General features: G+C 42.9%; 8 protein-coding genes across 8 annotated transcripts; 4 read left to right on the forward strand and 4 right to left on the reverse strand.

The window, feature by feature from the left end:
• Nucleotides 1–172: 172 nt before the first annotated feature.
• SAMD00019534_077290 (hypothetical protein) lies at nt 173–5127 on the forward strand (the record flags this gene model as incomplete). The annotated part of the gene is made up of 11 exons (XM_012896769.1): nt 173–1124; nt 1207–1481; nt 1557–1730; nt 1796–2242; nt 2327–2836; nt 2904–3022; nt 3103–3787; nt 3870–3991; nt 4060–4162; nt 4228–4377; nt 4471–5127. The coding sequence occupies 11 exons, from the start codon at nt 173–175 to the stop codon at nt 5125–5127; spliced, it is 4194 nt and encodes a 1397-aa protein (XP_012752223.1).
• A 245-nt stretch (nt 5128–5372) lies between these two features.
• On the forward strand, nt 5373–7600 carry SAMD00019534_077300 (hypothetical protein; the record flags this gene model as incomplete). Its single annotated transcript, XM_012896770.1, has 2 exons — nt 5373–7069; nt 7138–7600. The coding sequence occupies 2 exons, from the start codon at nt 5373–5375 to the stop codon at nt 7598–7600; spliced, it is 2160 nt and encodes a 719-aa protein (XP_012752224.1).
• A 162-nt stretch (nt 7601–7762) lies between these two features.
• Nucleotides 7763–9749, reverse strand: SAMD00019534_077310 (hypothetical protein; the record flags this gene model as incomplete). Its single annotated transcript, XM_012896771.1, has 3 exons — nt 7763–8095; nt 8173–9078; nt 9144–9749. 3 exons carry the CDS (start codon nt 9747–9749, stop codon nt 7763–7765), a joined length of 1845 nt encoding a protein of 614 aa, XP_012752225.1.
• Nucleotides 9750–10038: 289 nt separating this feature from the next.
• Nucleotides 10039–13417, reverse strand: SAMD00019534_077320 (hypothetical protein; the record flags this gene model as incomplete). Its single annotated transcript, XM_012896772.1, has 5 exons — nt 10039–11071; nt 11150–11681; nt 11746–12403; nt 12490–12609; nt 12692–13417. The coding sequence occupies 5 exons, from the start codon at nt 13415–13417 to the stop codon at nt 10039–10041; spliced, it is 3069 nt and encodes a 1022-aa protein (XP_012752226.1).
• A 270-nt stretch (nt 13418–13687) lies between these two features.
• SAMD00019534_077330 (hypothetical protein) lies at nt 13688–15359 on the reverse strand (the record flags this gene model as incomplete). The annotated part of the gene is made up of 4 exons (XM_012896773.1): nt 13688–13831; nt 13908–14954; nt 15015–15195; nt 15271–15359. The coding sequence occupies 4 exons, from the start codon at nt 15357–15359 to the stop codon at nt 13688–13690; spliced, it is 1461 nt and encodes a 486-aa protein (XP_012752227.1).
• A 723-nt stretch (nt 15360–16082) lies between these two features.
• On the forward strand, nt 16083–18463 carry SAMD00019534_077340 (hypothetical protein; the record flags this gene model as incomplete). Its single annotated transcript, XM_012896774.1, has 2 exons — nt 16083–16211; nt 16289–18463. 2 exons carry the CDS (start codon nt 16083–16085, stop codon nt 18461–18463), a joined length of 2304 nt encoding a protein of 767 aa, XP_012752228.1.
• A 283-nt stretch (nt 18464–18746) lies between these two features.
• On the forward strand, nt 18747–19546 carry SAMD00019534_077350 (hypothetical protein; the record flags this gene model as incomplete). The annotated part of the gene is made up of 4 exons (XM_012896775.1): nt 18747–18875; nt 18942–19096; nt 19182–19343; nt 19426–19546. Coding segments are annotated over 4 exons (567 nt in total), but the record flags the coding sequence as incomplete, so codon positions are not given.
• A 199-nt stretch (nt 19547–19745) lies between these two features.
• On the reverse strand, nt 19746–21382 carry SAMD00019534_077360 (hypothetical protein; the record flags this gene model as incomplete). Its single annotated transcript, XM_012896776.1, has 2 exons — nt 19746–19909; nt 20449–21382. The coding sequence occupies 2 exons, from the start codon at nt 21380–21382 to the stop codon at nt 19746–19748; spliced, it is 1098 nt and encodes a 365-aa protein (XP_012752230.1).
• Between the last annotated feature and the right edge of the window lie 334 nt (nt 21383–21716).

The following is a 21716-nucleotide window of genomic DNA, read 5'->3' on the forward strand; positions in this document are numbered from 1 at the left end:
TTGAACTTGCGCCTTTTTTTTTATTCAGTGAGAGATAAAAAATGATGATCATCTTTCGTTCAATTGCATTCATTCATTCACTCTCTTCAGGTGATACACAAATATGTATAACACTTGGCAGCAGCAGCCGCAGCAGCAGCAGCAGCAAACCCAACAAGGGTTTCATTCGACAATGATGGGTGGCCCTCCAATGTCAATGTCTCAACTCTATGCAACATCTGCAACAACATCAACACCTCTTGGGTCACAGTATCAACCACAACAACAACAACAACAACAACAACCACTTCAGTTACCTCAACCCATTCAATACATTGGACAGCAGCAGCAACAATCACCTATACAACAGACCACAAGATACCTATATACAACTACACCATCGCCACCACACATCAGCTCACCAATGTCACAGTTTGGTGCCAGCGGCATCTCACCACTATCAGTCAACGAACCATCCAACTACTATACCGAGACCTCATTGGTCCCAATGCCGTCTCAACAACAACAACAACAAGATATTCACTCTACTTCAATGATGATACCATCATCCATCGTACGACAACAACAGCCACTACAACAACAACATCAACAACAGGTATCCACCACCACTGTAACCAACAACATCAACACTTTCTCAAAGGATGTCGAGATGCAGCTCATCTTTAAAAACTCTGTTGGCATACTGGATGAGGTGATTGCAAACGTTGACCTGTTGCAGGACCCAACCAAGACGTTGGACTCTGCACCCGTCACTGGATACAACTACTTTGAGACAACGAACCAGGTGTGGAACACCATGGTCTTGGAGAAGCACGTCCAATTCCCTCAGGAGGTCACTCAACGTTACCTGACGGCCAACACCAAGACATTGCAGGGTATCTTCCCAGAGATTGGACGTGCCTGGATATCGATCGACCAGACACTATTCCTGTGGGACTACAAAGATACTGGAGACCTGATCACCAACCATCTCTCACAGATCATCACTGCCTGCGGACTGGTGACACCACGCAAGAATGTCTTTAAGGACTGCGTCAGACATGTACTGGTGGTGGCAACACATGTGGAGATCTTCCTGTTTGCACTCGCCTATGATGAGGATGGCAAGTTTGAATTGATTACCAGTATGTAATATTACTATTATTATCCTTAATGATGATTGTTACACAAACATACTAATATGTACATCATACTCAATGATCATAGCACCACTGGTTGTACCAACGGATTCAGTGATCATCAATGACATTGTTGGCACTGATGATGGTAGGATATTTGTTGGTGGTCAAGATGGTAATCTCTATGAGATTGCCTACAGTGATGGTTCAGCATCATGGTTCAGAAGCAGCAAGATATCAAAGATCAATCATACATCATCAATGTGGAGCATTTGGTCAAGCAAGCGTGCAGAGATCATTCAGATCCAATACGATGTCTCTAGAAGGATGTTGTTCACTCTTGACAAGAGTTCAACTATACATGTATGTGTAGTAGTATTGTTAGAGTATCATTTCAATCGTTCACCTACTAACAACCAACAACAACAACAACGATAGAGATATACACTGTTGAAGAACAAAGATCATGGGCTTAAAGCCGAGCAACCATTGACACCACTGGTCTCCAAATCAGAGCCACGTCTATCAATCCTCTCCATTCATCTCTCTTCACAAAGCGAGTACCAGATCGTTGCCATTTGTTCAGATGGTATTAGACGATATATTTCTGATGTAAGTTCTTCACATCACGATCACCAACCTCATCAATTAACACATCAATTATCTTCCTTTTTTAGACAACTGGCGCATCCAGATACGCACGTAGACCACCTGTACTCGTCCATCCTCATTATTCGTTCTACTGCAATGGAGTGTACTTTGTGGCGGCAGAGGCCGGTGAGCACATGGATAACCTCTATGGAGTGACACCATTCTCGAGAAAGATGATCAAGAAGCTGTACGAGGTGGACAACCAAGGCTTTGTGACATCATCCAATGAGGACTCGTTGGAGGAGCGACCAAACCTCTTCAAGATCAAGGGCAGAGTCAATGTGATCAAGGAGGACTGTGTCAACACTGGCAAACAACCAACGGTCTTTTACAAGGAGTTCAAGAATGAGCACACCACAGTGCCTCGACGATTCCTATGTCTCAACTCGTTGGGAATGCATATCATTGCCAAACTACGATATGTAGACACCCTACACAATCTACTTGCCTCTGGATCAGCAACTGATATTGATGTAAGTGTAATCTAAAAAGTACCGTAATGCTCATTCTAGTATTGTGTTGCTGACAACAACATCCATTCACACTCAAACAAACAGGCATTCTACAATGAGTTTGGACCAATCTACTCCAACTCTCTATGCATTGCGCTCTACTGTGAGACACCACAAAGCGCACCTATTCTCGCAGACCAATTCTATGGCACAGTTAGTGCACCGAGGTCTGCACCTCTTCGAATCGCCGATATAGCTATGAGCCAGTTCAAGAGACGTGCTGGCAAGCCCAGCTACTTGCAGGCCAAGACTCTGTTCTCACAGGATATGGGCGCCAGTGTGAACAAGTCAGAGATTGCCTACTCGTACGCACACAATGCAGTGGTCGCCTATCTGAGTCGAGTGCTCTCACCTCTCTGGTCCCATCCAATGATTGATTCCAACTCCTCTCAATGTCGCTGGTCGGTCATCCAGCTCAAAATATTGCAATCCCATCTGGCCAACCTTTTGCTGTTCTTGGAGAACTCGCAATTGGTTCCAAAGACATCAGACAATGATATACCCATCACAAGAAAGCCCATTAACGAGCAATCAACCGATGATGATGCTCTAAAGGTATGTTCACTCTTCTTCTCTCTAAACACACCTACATCCAACTGACACCATTCCTCCAACAACTTAGAACGAGAAGAGAAGTCTGCTTGGAATCAAGAGGTTGGTGGTCAAATCAATACAGGTGACCAATCTATTCTTGATCATGTTGCAGTTCAACTTCCAACAGATATTCGAAGGAATGGATGGGTAAGATTAATTTAAACAAACTCCACCAAACCATATCGTTCACATTAACTAATATTTTATTCCTCCATACAACCAAACAGACTCAAGTCTGACGACAGACTGAGGATTTACCAATTCAAGTTCAGAGACTACGTCACTGATCAAACCGAGTTGGCTACAGACCCAACCAAGAATGTTCCATCATTACTTATCGCCTCATGCATGAAGCTGCTCAACTCACTCAACATCCAGATCGATGGCGTCACTCGACAACTAGAGTACGAGTGTCCAGACCTTTTCAAAAAGAATGACAAGCTCCTGCTCATCGCCAAGGACAAGCTAAAGATAGCCATACGTGACCGTGGTGTTCACACTGACTCACTTGTCACAGACGCTCTGTTGATCCTAGACGAGGTGTCCCCCTTCTTTGACCTAGCCGAGATGATTGGCTACCTGGTATCACTGCAAAAGTTTGGCTTCATTGTACCTTTGGCATTGACCTTCGCCGGTAGACTCGATCCAAACAATGTCACACAGCAGGACCCCTCACAGCAACAGCTGAGCGCCAGCAAGCAAGCAGAGCTGGCTCAAAAGGTGGAGTTGAAGAAGAAGGCATTGTTCGAGATGTTCAATGTTATCAACCAGATCGTCAACGACCAGAGTCACTACCCAACCACTGTTATTGATCATCTCATTGAACAGATCCTGAATTGTGACGATAGAGTTGCACACGAGTTGTTGTATCATTGGCTGTTGAGCAATGGTCTGAAGGGTAGACTATTCGAGGTAACGTACTCTTTATATATTTTGGATTCCACGCTACTAACTAACACCTTGACTTTTGTATCTTTCTATCTCCTCTATCTAGGTCAACTCTACATTCATCTCTGACTTTTTGTTGGAGCACGACATTGATCTGTGTTGGAAACATCACGCAAAGAATGGAGACAAGGATACAGCTGCAAGGATAATCATTGAACTGGCTGAAAAGTAGGCATAGAGAGAAGGTGTTAGACTGGATAGAGATGGACTAACAACTAACAAAAACAACGTTACAGGTCAAAGCTCAATGACAAGATCACCTGCTACACAAACTGCACCTTGTTGATGAACGAACACAAGGAGAGCGAGGTATATCTATATGCCAAGAGACAGCTTATGGTATGTTACAAACTTGATTGAGCATTAGTATTAGATGCCGATGAGGTTATTGACACTTAGTATAGTTATGTGGATTGCAGAAGAAGATCATCAACAGTCTTACTGGTATTCTCAAGAGCAGCAACAACAACAACAATAACTTGGATGAGGAGATTCACAACAAGATATCAGTTGCCATCCAAACACTGGACGACAACGCCTTTGATCTGACAACTGTAAGCAAAGATTGAGTTCATCAGCAAACAAACAAACAAACAAAATTAGATCACTAACAAAGTTCCACCAACCATCTTCAATATCATCATCAGTTGTTCAAAGACTATGCCAGACCATATTTCTTACACGAGGAGATGTTGTACATTGTTCACTATGGCAACCATGATGACCAACAGTTTGTCAAGAACATTTGGAAGATCATAATCGAGAATGAGGCAAACCAGGAGTTATACAGAGACGTCAATCAGATGCTTGAGGCGCTCAGGAACAAGATTGTTAACATTGGCTACGACCTTCATCCAAAGGACTCTACATTCCCCGTGCAGTCAATCATCAACATTGCAGAAAAGACTGCATTCCTATATGGCAAACAGACTGGCACTACGATCGACAACCCGATATGGTTGGCCAAGGCATTGCATAACCAGGTCAAAATCGACTATTTCACGTTGTTGGACCAATACAAGGCGATCATCGAGGAGCAAGACACCAGTATCGAGTCGAATGAAGTCACATGGCGTCAGGGCGAGGAGCAGGACCATCTCATCCTGATATTTGTGGCACTGATCGAGTCAATACTCCGAGAGCCTCTCAACTCTATGGACAGACACATCATCTCGTCCAAGCGTATCACCTACACACTCAAGATGCTCAAGGAAAGGCTCAGCCAGTCGGCAAAAGACACATCCAGTCGAATTGATCAACAGATTGATAAGGTGAATGGTCTTCATCGTTCAGTTCACATGTAACTAAAGAGCACACACAAAACTTTCCATGTTCTAATTTTGGAAACGATTCGCCTTTTTGTTTTCATTGATTGCTTTTTTGATCAATCAAGCTGTTGTTATTGGTGTGGGGGTAGCTAGTACACACATCCACTTTGGTACTGATCACATACACATTTGTTTATTCATCCACCATCACATTTATTGTTATTATTATTATTATGTTGTTGTAGGTTTATTATATCTATTATATATATATAGAGTGAACAATGTTCAACAAATTGAAGAAACTCTTCAATGGTAATGCTACCAATCGTTCCAACACCTCCAAGAATAATAACAAATCAACTGAAGGAGTCAACAATGGCCGAAGAAAAGGAAAGAATAATCGTAATGGTCAACCAGACATACAAGAGAGTGTGACACAACAACAACAACAACAACTTGATACTGCAAGCACATCATCATTGGGAGTACAATCAGATGCCCATCTATTTGAATCGTCTGGTGGTGACTTTGTAGAGAACGAAAACAAAGACACCAACAGAGATGATGATGTCTCTACACCAACTCTACATCAAACAAAGACTGGTTCATTCATCCGTTCAGTCTCTTCACAGTTGTTCAGGAGAGGTCTGAAGAGTTCTGGATCAAGACATGACCAAGACAATGACAATGATGAACACGATGATATGCCTCAACAACAAATCATACCCCCCGTCAATGATGATGAGGAGAGTGATGATATCTACGAAGATGATGGTGACGACCAAGATGACTACAACGAGGATGAGGAAGAAGAGGCCTTCATCAAATCACTTCAAGAGGTGGAGAATGAGCTGGAGGCAGAGAGTCAACAGTTGACATTCAGGTGTCTGTCCCCCAATGAGCTGGTTCAACACCAACAGAAAGAGATCAAGGATGTGGCAGATCTCCTACAATTGTCCCCATCATCTGCACTGGCACTGCTCAAACACTTCAATTGGAAACGTGAGAAGATGCTCACCAGATACTTTGAGTCACCCAAAGACGTGTGTAAGGAGGTCGGTATCGAGTTTCCTGGTCGAAGCAGCGGTGGCAATTCATCAAGGAGCAGATCGCCATCATCCATTGGACATCAATCACACGACAATGTCGTATCCAACATTGGTGCATATTCATCCACAACCACTACAACACAATCTCATCATCATTGCGCTGATCAGCACGAGCTGGAGCAAGAGCAAGGTGAGTCTGAGGAAAGAGTCTGCTCGATATGTGGTGATGAGAATCAAGACGAAATGACCTCTGTCAAGTGTCGCCACTTCTTTTGCAATGATTGCTGGGGTGGCTATTTGACGTCAAAGATCAACGAAGGAGAAGCAAACATTCGATGTCCCTTCTACAAGTGTACAGCGTTCGTTGATGACTCGATAGTTCAGCGACTGGTTGCCCCGGTCACCTATGAGAAGTACCTACAGTTCGAGACCAAGAAGTTTTTGGCTGGCAACCAGTCTCAGGTCAGGTGGTGTCCAACTCCTGGATGTGACAACGCAATCACTCTGATCAAAGACTCTGCATCCACAACACTGGAGATCGTGCAATGCTCGTGTGGAAGAAAGTTCTGCTTCAAGTGTCACCGAGAGTCACATGCACCTGCCACTTGCGAACAAATGAGCCAGTGGGAGGCCAAGTGTCAGGACGAATCGGAAACCAGTCATTGGAAAGTTGTCAACTGCAAACAATGTCCAAAGTGCAGTGTTTCTGTAGAGAAGAATGGTGGATGCAATCACATGAACTGTCGTCAGTGCCAATACGAGTGGTGCTGGGTGTGCATGCGCTCCTGGAAAGGACACAATGACTTCTACGTTTGCAATCGTTTCGAGAAGGAGAAGGAGCCAAAGAAGTTCCTGTACCTATTCAACAAGCCAACTGCCTCATCAAAGAAGAGAGAGAATGCAGAAATAGAAGAGAGAGAGAAGAATAAGTATGTTAAAACAACCTCTTCAATTTGGATACCAACCGAATAGTCTACTAACCCATTCTCTATCTTAGGGCTGAACTATTGAGATACCTTCACTACTATGAGCGATATGTAAATAATGATAGTGCCAAGAAGTTGGAGAAGGTGATGAGAGATGAAGCCAGGTGCAAGATGGAGGAGTTAGAGAAGCTTGACTCCACCTGGGCCAATGTACAGTTTATAGAGAAGGGAGTGGACCAACTACTAGAGTGCCGCAATGTTCTAAAACACACCTATGTGTTTGCATTCTTCTCCTTTTCACAGAGCAACCAACAACGAGTGGAGACCGCTCGGGAGTTATTTGAATTCCTGCAACAGGAGCTGGAAAAGTCAACAGAGAGCCTGGCCGAGGTAATGGAGGAGGTGTTAAAGAAGAGTGTCAACCAACTTGGCAGTCAACAGCGAATACAGGTCATGAACATGATCACCCTGACAAAGACAAAGACACTTGGATTGATCAATGCCGTTGCCAAAGATTCATTGTTCGAGCTGTAGTAATACTCTCACCTAATATATAAAACTATTTAATTTGTATTTGTAATCGCTGTACACTTAGTTGTCTATGAGAGGTGGATTAACAATGAGATAGGTAGAAAGCACAATAGATAAGCAAGAAGCAAGCAGTTGCTTAGCGATTTAATCAATTGATTGACCAAACTAGAATTTAAACTTCTTTGTCTTGTCATCCTTTGAAGAACCAGTTGACTTCCTCTTCTTGCTGTCATCTATCAAGTCATCCTCTCTAGGTCTGACACCGCCTCGTTTCTCTGCCATCGCCTGGTCGAATTTCTTCTTCAGTAATTCCTCATCCAGTCCATCCATGTCCTCCATCTCTGAAGGGTTGAGTGTGATATCGACTGGTGCCGTCCTATGGCTCTTGATAAGGTCCACTTTGTTCGATTTGGATGTCGATGTTCGAGAGGTTGCTGCTGTTGGTGCTGGTACATTGTATTTATAGTTTGATTCCATCATTCCAGAACCCAAACTCCTCTATAAAGTGTGTCATATAGGATAAGAATATAGTGTTTAGTAATCAATTGTCCAATGCAACATAAACCGATACCTACGTTTGATTGTTCTAGAACTTGATAAAGTTGACGTGGTTGTCCACCATCAACAAACTTGCTCTTCTTGATGTCAATTGTGTCTGGTGTCTCCAATCCGCTGGGTACTGATGATATTCCTTCGTTGATCTCCATATCATTGGGTTGTGGTGGTTGAACTGCTTGCTCATCATCCTCTTCATTCTCTTGTTGTTCGGTCTCTTCTTCTTCCTCTACCTCCTCCTCTGGTAGCAACTGGCCCCAATGCTCCCTCTCCACTGGATTGGTCAAGGCATCGATATTGGCATTTGAGGTTGAGCTGGTCGAGGCATACTGAGCTGCCAGGTCTGCTGGAGGTCTACCCCACTCACCAGGATGTATTCCATACTGGGCACCCTCGGGAATGGGAGCATTGACACCAGGCACCTTTAGGTTAGGATAGGATGGTGGTGGGCCATGTTGTTGCATGTGGATGAGCCAGGGAGGTGGATATCCATCAGGCATGCCAAGTGCCCTCCTCAGCTCCTCTGATAGAACACCTGGTTTGGTCTTCTTGATGGCCACCTCAAACTCCTTGCCCTCATAGTAGAGTTGGCCCTGTATCGTCAACTTTGGCTTGGTCTGATGGATGAAGAAGGCGTCTCGCAGTACCTCGTAATCGATGTTCATTGATCTCATCTTTGGTTGCAGTCTCTCTCTTTGCTTGGTCTTTGTTTTCTGCTGTGCCTGCTTCTCGAGTAAAGCCTCTCTGATCTTGGTGATGCCAGTAGCTGCAATGAACTCTGGCAGCTCGAATGGAGTCTTGACGTAGCCTCTCTTGCCCTGTAGATACTTCCTCTTGACATTCCAATGTGTTGGTACCTGTACACTATTTCTACAGCCCTTCAATGCAATCAAGAATGCTGGATTGGGTGAGTTTGTGTCATGTAACTAAGATGTGATGTTGTATGTTAGTGATATCATTGTGGAACTTGAGTGTTTCATGCTTTACTCACCTCTACGATGTCAGGTCTGTCTACAAGTTGCTTTAGGATTGGAAGGTTGAGCTTCTGTTGTCTCTTTCTCTCGCGATTGGACATCTTCTTTGGCTTTGAAGCGTCGACCTCTGCAGATTCCTCACCATCGTTATCGTTTTGTTGTTCTCCATTGGCATCCTCCTGATCAACAGGTTCATCAACCTGCTTGCTCTCAGCCTGCTCCTCCTCATCGACCTTTGGCTCCTCGTAGCCAGTTGGATTGTCAAAGTGTTTCAACAGCTTTGCGTACAGCTCGAATGAAGGATCGCTCTCATCGATAATGATATCATCATCTGCAGTGGTGATGTGATGTTCATCAACCATATGTATATCATCATTGTTATTGGTCTGTCCATTTGTTGTAGACGTAGTTGTTGTTGTTGTTGCAGTGGTAGCTCCATTGGTATGCTGTTGATGCAGTTGTTGATGTTGTTGAGTATCGATCTTCTTTTGTTTCTGTCTCTTCTTTTGCTCTTTCTTCTTTTGTTGTTTTGCCTTCTTTCTCTCATCTACTTTATTATTATTATTAATGTTATTGCTGCTGTTAACAGCAGCTTCAACAGTGAGTGTATCTTCTTTCGCCATCTAACTAACTATCTATCTATTTATCTATCAATCACTATCAATATCTACAACAAAACAAAGATAACTAAATGAAGTGATGCATGCGTTGTTCATCAAACTTCTGAATTCCAATTGCAAAAATTACTTCTGTAGACTGTAGGTACTAGTAAGGTTGGTCATGTGACGTCCAGCGAGGATAACATTGTTGTTGTTTATTGTTTCCAACAAATAGATCAAACAACCATAGATAGATGATGGATGATAGAATGTTGATAACCTAAAATACATAGTTCTCTATATTGTATCTAACTCAATATTTGAATATTGAATTGGTATGTTCGTTCTCTGGCACGTACTCCTCCATGTAGTTGGCACCATTGGTGTCCACATTCTGAATGTCATCAGAGAACACCTCTACCATGTCCTGTGGCTGCTGGTTCTGTTGATGCTGCTGCTGCTGCTGTTGTTGTTGTTGATACATCGAGCCACCAAAGCTTTTCAGCTCCTTTTGATTACTCGGTTGCTGTTGTTGTTGAAACTGAAGTCTCTGTTGAAGAAGTCCATAAACTTGATTAAGTCCATACTGCTGTTGTGGCTGCTGCTGTTGTTGTTGTTGCTGGTATTGCTGTCCACCATATTGTTGTTGTTGCTGCTGTTGTTTGTTTTGTATGCCATACTGTTGGCCATACTGGAGACCATATTGTTGACCATACTGTTGTTGTCCATATTGTTGTTGCTGACGATTCGGCTGCTGTTGTTGTTGTTGCTGCTGCTTTTGGTCATGGAACTCATATTGTTCGTATTGATCGTACTGTTGTTGTTGTTGTTGTCCATACTGTTGCTGTTGTTGTCCATATTGTTGTTGGTCATATTGACTGTATTGTTGTTGATTCTGTTGTCCATACTGATTGTATTGTTGTTGTTGTCCATATTGTTGTTGATACGATTGGTCATATTGATCATATTGGTTTGAATACTCTTCTGATGTTGAATGTTGTTGTTGTTGTTGCTGTGATTGAGAGGTACTTTCAACTGCAATAGCTGATGTTGGAGTGGCTACAGGGGTCGTTGTAATGGTAGGTGTTGTTGTTGTAGATGGCTTCTGTTGAGTATCAGTAGTGGTGGTAGTGGTGGTAGCAGTAGTCTTTGTCGTCTGTGCTTGAGGCTTTAGAGTTGGTTGAATGGGCTTTGCTGTTGATGGTGATGGCTTGGCGGGTGGTTTGGCAGATGCCTTGCTCTGAGATGGTGGTGGTGCTGCTGGCAGCTCTTTCTTTGGATTCAACACCTTCTTGATCGATATCAGCTCCTCCTGAACTGATTGAATCGTTTCGGCATTCTCAACACTGTAGTATTATTCCGAACAAGTGATGATGATGATATTGTTAGAGTTTGTCAAAGAATGATGTGGAATGTATACATACTTTCTAACAGTGTCCAGGATGTAGACCACTCTCTCCAGTCTACTTGCCAAATGCATCTGCTTCTCCTTGAGTGCTTCGATCTCACCTGCTGAATCCAGGTCATTGAGCTCATTGACCAGCATCTTTACTGTCGATGCTACAGTGTACAGGAATCCACCTCCAGCCTTTGTATCATTCTGTGGTTGCGTTGTTGTCTTTTGAGCTGGCATTTTAGCCCTACTACTACTGGACGATGATGATGATTGTGATGTGCTATTGTTGATTGATGGCGCAGCACCAGGCGCCGACGAGGAGGATGAATAGGTCATAGTGGCAGACTTCTTGTTCATATTATAATGTGGTCTGGCCTTTGGTTTGGGCTTTGGTCTCTCCTTCTCGGACTGATAGTCAAAGTTGATCGTAGGGTTCTCAGCCTTGATAGTCTTGATCCTCTCGGCCACACTATACGCTGTGAACAACAATGATGTCGGATCATTGGTCATTGGATAGTTGAATAGTACTTGTAAACAATCAGAATAGTCCCTTCCAATCACTATAGTATGATTATAAGTTAGTGGCCATTCATGTACATCGTCATCGAGTATCAAAATACTTACATAGGTCTCTAACAACCAATAGCATTGCAACACAAATGTGATCCAAAAGATCTATTGACTCTCGGAACATGGCATCCCAAAGAGTCAGTAGACTGTTGAGTGGGAATACCTGTGCCAGCAGGATACGTAGCCATCGCAGTGCGTAGAGATGTGGCTCGATTCCCATGTCCTTGAGATAGGCATGCAGTTGCGGATCGATGATGCCCAGCTGGTGGAAGATGCTAAAGCACTGATCCACCACAACAATGTTGATGGAGGCGTCATGTGCCTCACTCTCCGACTGGTCGTATTGCTCCTTCTTGACACCGGCCAAGATGGGCGTGGGCATTGGCGAGTTGGGCGGCGATGAGAACCACTTGCTGACCAGTGACATCAGTGCGTCAAACAAAAAGTACGTGTCATGTTCGTAGAAGCGTGCATCACGGATGTAGGACGCTAGGTCGAGTTCATCATGAGGATAGGCTATTGGCTCAGCGGGATATTCAATCTCCACTGGTTGTCCATACTCATTCACAGGCTGTCCCAATCGGTAGACCTGTCTGTAGTCGCCCCAATGTGAGTCGGCGTAGCAAGCAAACAGCAGAGGTGCAAGAATCTCATTCATTCCCTGCAGGTACTTGATCTTTGGGTATTGTCTTGAGAAGATGAATAATATCCTCTGTATTGTTGTTGTATGTATGTGTTTGTTAACATCATTTCTAGCAGCATTCAAACGATGATTGTCAATCAATTCAAACAACTTACAGTCATTGTCTCTTGAATGTCCTTCCTTCCAAAGAAATCGACATCAGGATAGGTTCGTGTAATATCATGACCAATCTCCTTTTGTGTAGTCTCATTCTCAAAGAACTGATTCCAAACGCTCTACAATTCGATTAAACAACTGGTTAGTCAGCTGATTGATAACTGATGACGGTTGGTTGGTGATGATGATGCTGATACATACATCCTTATTAAGTGATAGTGGATCATCTACTACAGCATTGGCCACCTTTTTCGTTCTAGGATCGATGATGTAGACACGCTTCAATGTGTCGTATTTGGTTCGTTGCTTTCTGGTCTGCTCACGCCACTCACTCTTGGATTCATTGGATAGGGCACCCAGTGCAACCTTCCAGAACACACCACGCACTGTTGTATTGACAGGCAGTCCATAAACACCCAAGTCCATATCGATCACTGTCTTCTTCTTTGGTGGCTCTGGTGGCACTGAAGCTGAATCTGTTGTTGATGCAACTGGTACTGATGTCGCGATGCCAGAGTTGTTATCGACTATGTCGCCAAGCGGTGAGGCTAGTTGACTCACAGCAGCAGTAGTTGTGTTGGCTGGTGTAGTTGGAGGTGGTCCAAAGATGTCATCCATCAGATCCTTCTGCTTCCTCTTATCATTATCCTTTGCATCACCTTGGAACATGTCATCCATTATATCAACATGTTTCTTTGCTGGTGATGGTTGCTGATGCTGAACTACAGGTTGATCAACCTGCTGAACTGGTTGTTGACTAACACTAAAGTCATCATGTGTAGTAGTTGTTGTTGGTTGTTGAGGTGGTGTCTGAACCTCTAGATTGACAAAGTCCTTTCGCCATTGATCCAACACATAGTCAGGTATGACTTGTTTTGTGACAGTTGGAGTTGACTCGACCACAGGTGGGTCGACTAACTTGTCCATTCAAGAATGTTAGTAAATATATGTATGTTATATATAAATACTGTAATGTAAATGGATGGTAGGTGATTGCAAACAAAAGTACTGAAAGACTGACAAATAAAAATCAAGGCAAGTGGATGGAAGATTCCAAGTCTTTTTTGTCACTCACGATACCAAAACTGTGTCTTTTTGGCAAGGGTAAGGTCTTTCGATTGTCCAACGTTGTTATTATTATGTTTGTATTTATAGATGTAATGTATTGTACAGTAGTATATGGACATAGGTGTATTATTACTTTCTCCTATCGTTGATAAAGTTGCTAATTGTTTGAACGTCCTGATTATATTTATCCATGATCATCGCGATCTGTCTATCCTTCTCAGCCTCTATCTCCTCCAAACTCTTCTCCAGTTCATCCAATGACATATTGTCATACTATTGATTGATCATCAGGGGTGACATGTCAATATAAAGTGAGTGAATATGATTGTTTGACCAGATAACTACTTACGTTGTGCACATCAACAACAGCAGCAGTAGAAGGGTTCTTTGACTTGTCTTTAAACTGCTCCATGTATGCTGGTACGTAGGTGTTCTTCTTCTTCTTTGTGGAACTCAATCTAATTGTTGAAGAGTCCTCATCATCGTTGTTCAGTACAACTGTACCATAGTTGTTTTTGTTGTTGTTGTTGTTGTTGATGACCATCGTTCCAAAGTCATAGTCCTCATCATCGTCGACATCCACCGCAGAGTCATAATCGTCCTGATCATTGCCATTGTAGTGATCGCCTCTGTACTCTGCCTCCTCTTCATCGTCGCAGTCCTCATCATTGTCGTCACTGCCTGAACGTCCGGAATCACCCGACTCCTCTTCCTCCTGCTCGCCTTCCTCCTCGATCTCCTCCTCCTCCTCGAGTCCCAGTGCAGCCTCTCTGCCCTTGATTCCTATGATTTGCTCCTGCTCATCGATCAGAGGCACGAGAAGACCGTGAGACTTGGCATTGGTGATGAATGGATGTTTGAGTAGATCGTCCGCAGATGGACGTGCCTCTGGCTTCTTGACCAGACACTTGGCGATAAAGTCGTTAAAGTCATCGGACCATTGCTCTGGCTCGGTAAGACGAGGTGGTGGACGCGATGGGTTTGGGATCATGAAGATGACCCTCATCGGATGCACGTTGAACAGGGGTGGCTTGCCCTCTGCCATCTCGATGCATGTTATTCCAAACGACCATATGTCTGCCTTGTAGTCGTAACCCACCTCCTGAATCACCTCGGGTGCCATCCAGAATGGTGTTCCAATCACAGTCTGTGCCTTGGCGATCGATCCGTCCAACTGACCACTGACACCAAAGTCCGCCAGCTTACACTCGCCCTTGTTGTTCAACAAGATGTTTCCGGCCTTGATATCGCGATGTATCTTCCTGCTAGCGTGCAAGTAAGACAGACCCAACAGAACATCTCTGCTGACGACAGCAATCTGCTCCTCTGACAAAGTCTTTTCTGTAATCTTCATGAGGTCGCATATTGAGCCAGAGCTACAATACTCTATGACGATCTGCAGTAGATGGTTAGAATGAATGCCACCAGATGTTGTTGTATGAATGTGTACACATACCCATATCTCATTGTCCTTTTTGAAGCTGCCATGATAGGTGATGATATACTTGCTTGTGCATTGTTTCATAAAGTTGATCTCCTTCTTCATGTCATCAATGTCTGCATCGACTGATATCCTTTTGATTGCAACCTGTACACCAGTGTCACGATTGATAGCCTTCCATACTGAGCCATATGATCTATATATTATTATTAATATATGTTAGAATTGATCGATCGATTGATCAACAACAATGATTACTCTCTAGACATACCCTTCGCCCAGCTTTTCCACTATCTGGAAGTAGTGTTCAGGGTCCTTGTTGCTCATTACCTCATCGGGTATATTTAGAGTAGTCAACATCTCTTTATCTCTCTCTCTCGCTCGCTCTCTAACTCTCTATCTATTCTATAAATACAATATATATGTTATCTGTTTTTTTGTTATGCCTTTCAAATTACTTTACACATTTGGGGTTTGGGCATTGGGTGAACCATTCTCCAATTTCAAAATTTAATCAGTTTCCATAATCCTTTTGTCAATAAGAACTTATGATCAGTATCAAAGTCACACACATATCATCGGCAACACTATTGTGTTGGACTGAGATACAACAACAATCAATACCTATCAAACACACACACACACACACACAAACAAACAGACAGACAGCACTCACAACTAAATCACCACTAAATTGGTATACCAATTTAGACATTTGGTCAGACAACAACAAACACCACCCCCTCTGCTACTGTTGTTGATCATGTGTCTGGTGTTTGTTATTGTTATTGTTGTTGATAATGATGCTGATGACGATTATGATTGTGATGCTAATAGATAATACTATTAACCCTCATTCCTTTGTCCATCAATCCATATGTGTCCATCAATCCATGCATCCAGCAGTCCGTCCATCAGTCCCCATCCATCCATTTCCATACTAGAGTTAACAGTATCACTCCACCTTACTCCATCCCCATTCCAACATCATTATGGTACTAGTTGTCTCTCTCTCTCTTATTGCCTATCTATCAATCTCAATCTCTAAATATCTATCTCTAAATCTCTAATTATTATTCCATGATGAGCTCTGACAGCTTGAAACAACAGCAGTCACAACAGAACTTACAACAACCAACTCAATCCAATGTCAAGAACAGGTCACAGCAATCAATAGACAGATTGGACAAGAAGTATAATGATATCATTGATGTATGATCAATCTCTCCACGCCAATCTGATCATATCCACTAACAAACCAACCAATCAATCAATCAAATACTATGTAGCTCCTATTATCTCCACAATTTGAAATAGTCAATGTACTATGCTCACTTACATTGGTGAAGGAGTCAGCACGTGACAACAGTGTCAACTTGTCCGATGCTCTGGTGAACTTCTTTGAATTGCACTGTACACACCGATCGACCAGTCTACTCAAATGGGCAATCGATAAGGAGATTGACTATACGGCCAATGGTGCTACACTCTTTCGTGGACTATCCACTGCCACCCGACTTATATCGTCCAGTTGCAAACGTCTGGGCGAGTACTACCTAAGATATTTACTGCAACCATTCATCATTGACCTCTGCTCGAGGAACTTCTCCTTCGAAATCGATCCGGACAAGGCAAGCAAAGAGATGGACGTCAAGTTCAACCTGGAGCGATTGATCACCATAACACAACAACTACTGGACAAGATACTGGACTCGGCATCTATCTGTCCCATGTCCATACGCAATGTGTTGATGCACTCCAAGGAGAGGGTGGAGAAGAAGTTCCCAGAGATGCGCACAACAGTCATTGGAGGATTCATCTTCCTTCGTTTCATCTGTCCGGCCATCGTTGCACCAGAGGTGTTTGGACTGATCCATGATACGCCCACCACCGACTCTCGAAGAGGACTGGTACTGGTATCCAAGTTGTTGCAGAACCTTGCCAATGAGCTACCATTTAGTGGCATCAAGGAGGAGTACATGACCTATCTCAATAGCTTCATCTCAAACAATGCAGAGAGGATCCATGTGTTCTTTAATGAACTGGCCTGTGATGATCAGCCCAACGGTGCCAACAATCCAAAGGAACAGTGTCGTGTCAAATCCAGGACTGAACTCATACCTGGCAAGATCCTACAACAACAACTAGAGGCAACAGAGGAGTCGATGATTGATAACCTATTGCTCATTGCTGGTCAGTTGATGGAGAATAGGGACAAGATTGATAGCATCCTCAATGAATCAAATCAACAAGAGTTGGCCAAGCGCTTCGATACTGCCCTTGGTCCATTGCAAAAGATGTTACAACAGCAACAGACCAGCAACAAGACGTCACAATTGTCGTTTGGTTTCAACAAGATCACAAGAAAGAAGTCATTGGGCAGCACTGGATCACTCAAGAAGAAGACTCCACTGAACACCTCTACTTCATCCAGTGTGATTGGACCAAGTCCAACCTCTCTCCTGCCCTTTCAGTCAGATGCCGAAGAGGAGTTGAGTGGCCAACTACATCGATCCATATTCGATATCATATCGTACTATCGCCATCAGTTGGAGTTGAAGAACATTGACATTCGAGAGAAACAGGATGAGTTGGAGTTGCTCAAGAAAGAGTTGGAGGAATCCAAGACACGTTCCAATCTCATGAAGAAATTACGTGATGAGTTTGAGTCTGAGCGTAAGAGAAGGATAGAGGCAGAGGTGCAGTTAAAGAAGAGTCAAGACAAGCTCAAGGCATTGGGACAGGAGATCAACTCTAGTTCAGACAGTATCCAAAGTCAACAACAACAACAACAACAACAGCAACAACAACAATATGATGATCCACTAAGTGAGTTATTGGCAGACTTGAGCTCAGAGTTCAATGTGTCCACTCCAAGTAGCACCAGTTGTGGTGGTGGAAGCAAGAAGACAACTCTAAAGAAGAGATCACCATTGGGATCATCTTCCAGTCTTGTCAAAAAGTCAGAGTCCAGTGTACAACTATCGACCCCTCTTCAATCAGATGGGTCGGCCATTGACCAGGAGGCTCAACCACAGGCCAAGCAGCTGACCAGCTCAGAATCAGTGTCGGAACTTGATTCATTAATGGATCCAGAGACTGAGGATCGCATCATACAATCGGTGGTCGATGGACAGGCTCAAGAAGATGATGATGGAATGGACTTGTTGGAGTTCTTGAGAGAGTACAAGGAGAAGGTGATAAGTCAACAACAACAACAACAACAACAGCAACAGCAACAACAAGGTGATAGATCTGAACTGAGTAGCAGTGGTGAGCAACGAAAGAAGAATGCAAGTAGTGGTGCAGGCTTCTTTAGACAACTGGTGATGAGCAGCAAGAAGAAGAAGAACAGTGCAATTGAGACCAATGCCTATATACAGAACAGTAGTCTACCTATTCAACAGACTCCAGCTGCAGTATCTGATGCTGCTGCATTGACTCCACTGATCATCCAACAGTAATAAATAATAATATTATAATTATAAAAGCACATTGATACATGACCTCTCAATAAATCTAATGACCAGGAAGTCTCAAAAGATCCACATTTTGCTCATTCTGATGAGGTTTCAATATTTATTATTTATTCGATTTTAATCAGAGATATTCTTTTTTTGATGGTTGATGTGTTTGTGATTCAATAGACATTGACAACAACAGTTGCAATAACTACAACTAAAGATACAAAGTATATCTTGAAGGCAGTTAATTGAACAGCATCAGTAAACACATACAACAAGATAAAGAATGTTCAAAAGCTTCATAGATTCAATCCTCAATTGGTTTAGAAGCCTCTTTTGGAAACAGGAGATGGAGTTGACTCTGGTTGGACTTCAGAACTCTGGAAAGACTACTCTAGTCAATGTTATATCAGTATGTGATCATCTACTCTCTCTCTAACAACCATCACTTACTCACTCATTCATAACAACAACCCAGTCGGGACAGTTTGCAGAGGACATGATCCCAACTATTGGCTTCAACATGAAGAAGGTCACTAAAGGAAATGTAACCATAAAGCTGTGGGACATTGGTGGACAACCAAGATTCAGAGGAATGTGGGAGCGATACTGTAGAGGTGTCAATGCTATTGTGTAAGCATCGATCAATCAAACATGGTTGTGCTTTGTGTCTAACCTCTAGTCATCAACAATAACCCAAACACACACACATATATAGATATGTAGTCGACTCTGCCGACAGAGAGAAGTTTGAGCAATCTAAACAAGCTCTGCATGATTTGGTAAACAAACCACCTTTGGCCAAGATTCCTCTGTTGGTTGTTGCCAACAAGAATGATTTGCCAACAGCAGCCTCTATCGAGGAGGTCATCACAGCCTTGTAAGGATCATCTCTCTTCCAGAAGTTATTATTCATTTGAACATTCACTAACCATCCATTCATCCATCCATCCATACTCCAGTGACCTTAAATCGATTCAAGGTAGAGAGGTCTGCTATTACTCTATATCAGCAAAGAACAGCGTTAACATTGATATTACATTGGATTGGCTAATCAAGCACAGTGCCACTGCTTCGAAATAAGCGGTATACCGATCACATGTGTCGATTAAACACCCTACCTTAATAGGCTGGACTACTTATTATATTTATCCAAACTCTGTTATCTAGCTAGTGGTGCTTTGGCTTCTTCATCATAGACATATATGGAACAACACAATGCTGCATACACTGCCATCGATTGATACTGAAGTCCATTCCATTACATTTTGGTCACTTGTGTCTAAAATAGTTCATGTACTTTGCATTCTTCTGGATTGTCCTTGTTTCCCTGTTGTTGCTGCTGCTGCTGCTTCTTTATACTCTTTATGACATCGAGCAACTCATTCCTTATACCAACATCAGCATATATCCTAAAGGTCTCTACCTTTTCCTCCTTCTTCTTCTCTATTGTTGTTGTTGTTGTTTCTGGAAGTTGTTGTTCCTTGGAACTACTATCTTGTTGTTGTTTCTTTATACTATCCATTTATAATACTACTATTAATAATTTGTTATCTTCTTCTTCTTCTTTCGTCTAGTATCATCAACTTTGTGACGTCACTTATAATTTGAAGTTGTTGAGAAATTGAGAAGATAGGTTATGGTCTGGTCGCGCCCCAACAACTTTACTTTATTATTGAGAAGTCCTCTTCTCTACATCAACAAAGCCACACAACATGTGATAAATAAAATTACCAGGATGTTTGATGTTGATGCATGTCCTGATCCAGATGTACTACCTGTTGTTGTTGTAGTGGTGGCAGTTGATGTTGTTGTTGTCGAGCAAGCTGCAATCGATTCAATCTGAGAATAGAATGATTTCCATAATTGATCACTTTGGATACAGGCCGTACCTCCACCTCTTCTGTATTGAGTGTACATTCTATTGATGTCTCCAATGCAGATGTATCTTGTTGTGGCAGTGTCTAGTGAAGCTGCCCACTTACTATGATCGATAGTGTAGTCCCAGTCCAGCAGAACACCGCCTGTCAGATTGACTTGCTGATCAATGATATTCATACTATCGTACGTGTAGTTGCCTCCCAATGTACTCTTGCAGAATGATGGCATCAATGTGTCGTTGGCACCATTGCGCCATGACTGTACCACCATTGCTTGGCCAAGTGATGGTTGAACCAAGTACTGATAGAGGTCATTGTTCCACTTGGTATTCTTTGCGTAGGACTTGATGGCTACACCACCATTCGAAGTCAGCTCTGTCTGATGTCCAGTGGCATCGGCCTGGTAACCACCTCCAAGCATATCACTCAGCTGTGTGGTGGACAGTGTCGTTGACTTTGGTACCTGTGAACTATATACGTAGACTCTGTTGATGTACAACTGGTTGATGATGGACTCAAACTGAGTGGACTTGTAGGTGACACAGAAGAAGGTCTGTCCATTGACCGTGCCACTCCAAGGGTAGGAGTAGTCGGCAATCTTGGGATCAGGTGGGAAGTTGGGAACACTGTGAATCAACCAGAAGCCAGTCGTGTTGCCAAAGGACAATGCACCCTTGGCATGGGCATATGTGGTGGACACTGAAATATTGGGCGGTTGGTCATTGTACTCGAGCCATAGGTATTGGGACTTGGACTGGTAGAGTGGTGCCAAAGTTAGGGTGAGGGCCTTGCTCTCGTTGACATAAGAGTTGGTGACTTCATTCAGTGTTTGGGAGTTTGCATCTGCGTAGGTATATCCAAAACCTTTATAATATGGAGTAATCCTTGGTTGATCCTTAAGTGCTGGTCTCTTATAGATCACCCACCAATCCACTGGTGATCCATTGTTATCAATACATTGTGGATCAGCTGCTACTGCTACTGATATTACTGTCAATGATATTGTGAGTATTATTATAAATAATTGTTTAGATATCATTCTTATTATTATTATTATTATTCCTTATGCAGAAAGTAGATTATTTGTTTGAATGATTTGATCGAGACTCCAATCAACCAATCCCATTAGTCTGGCTCAATCAAAGCTCTATTGCCAAGATGGTAGTGCCAATCATTTAACGAACCATTGTATGTAAACCCACAATCAATCACAATCACGTGACACTGCTCCGAATCAAGAATGGTGGGTAGGTGCACCTACCCATGGGGTAATGCAAGTGTGAAACACTCAAGAGTCACATTCAGACAGTCTTAAGTCTTTATTATAAACAAATAACATTTATATATCTATACTAAATTCTATCTGCCATCTG

Source organism: Acytostelium subglobosum (genome assembly GCF_000787575.1).
Source record: "Acytostelium subglobosum LB1 DNA, scaffold: scaffold16, whole genome shotgun sequence".
NCBI lineage: Eukaryota > Evosea > Eumycetozoa > Acytosteliales > Acytosteliaceae > Acytostelium > Acytostelium subglobosum.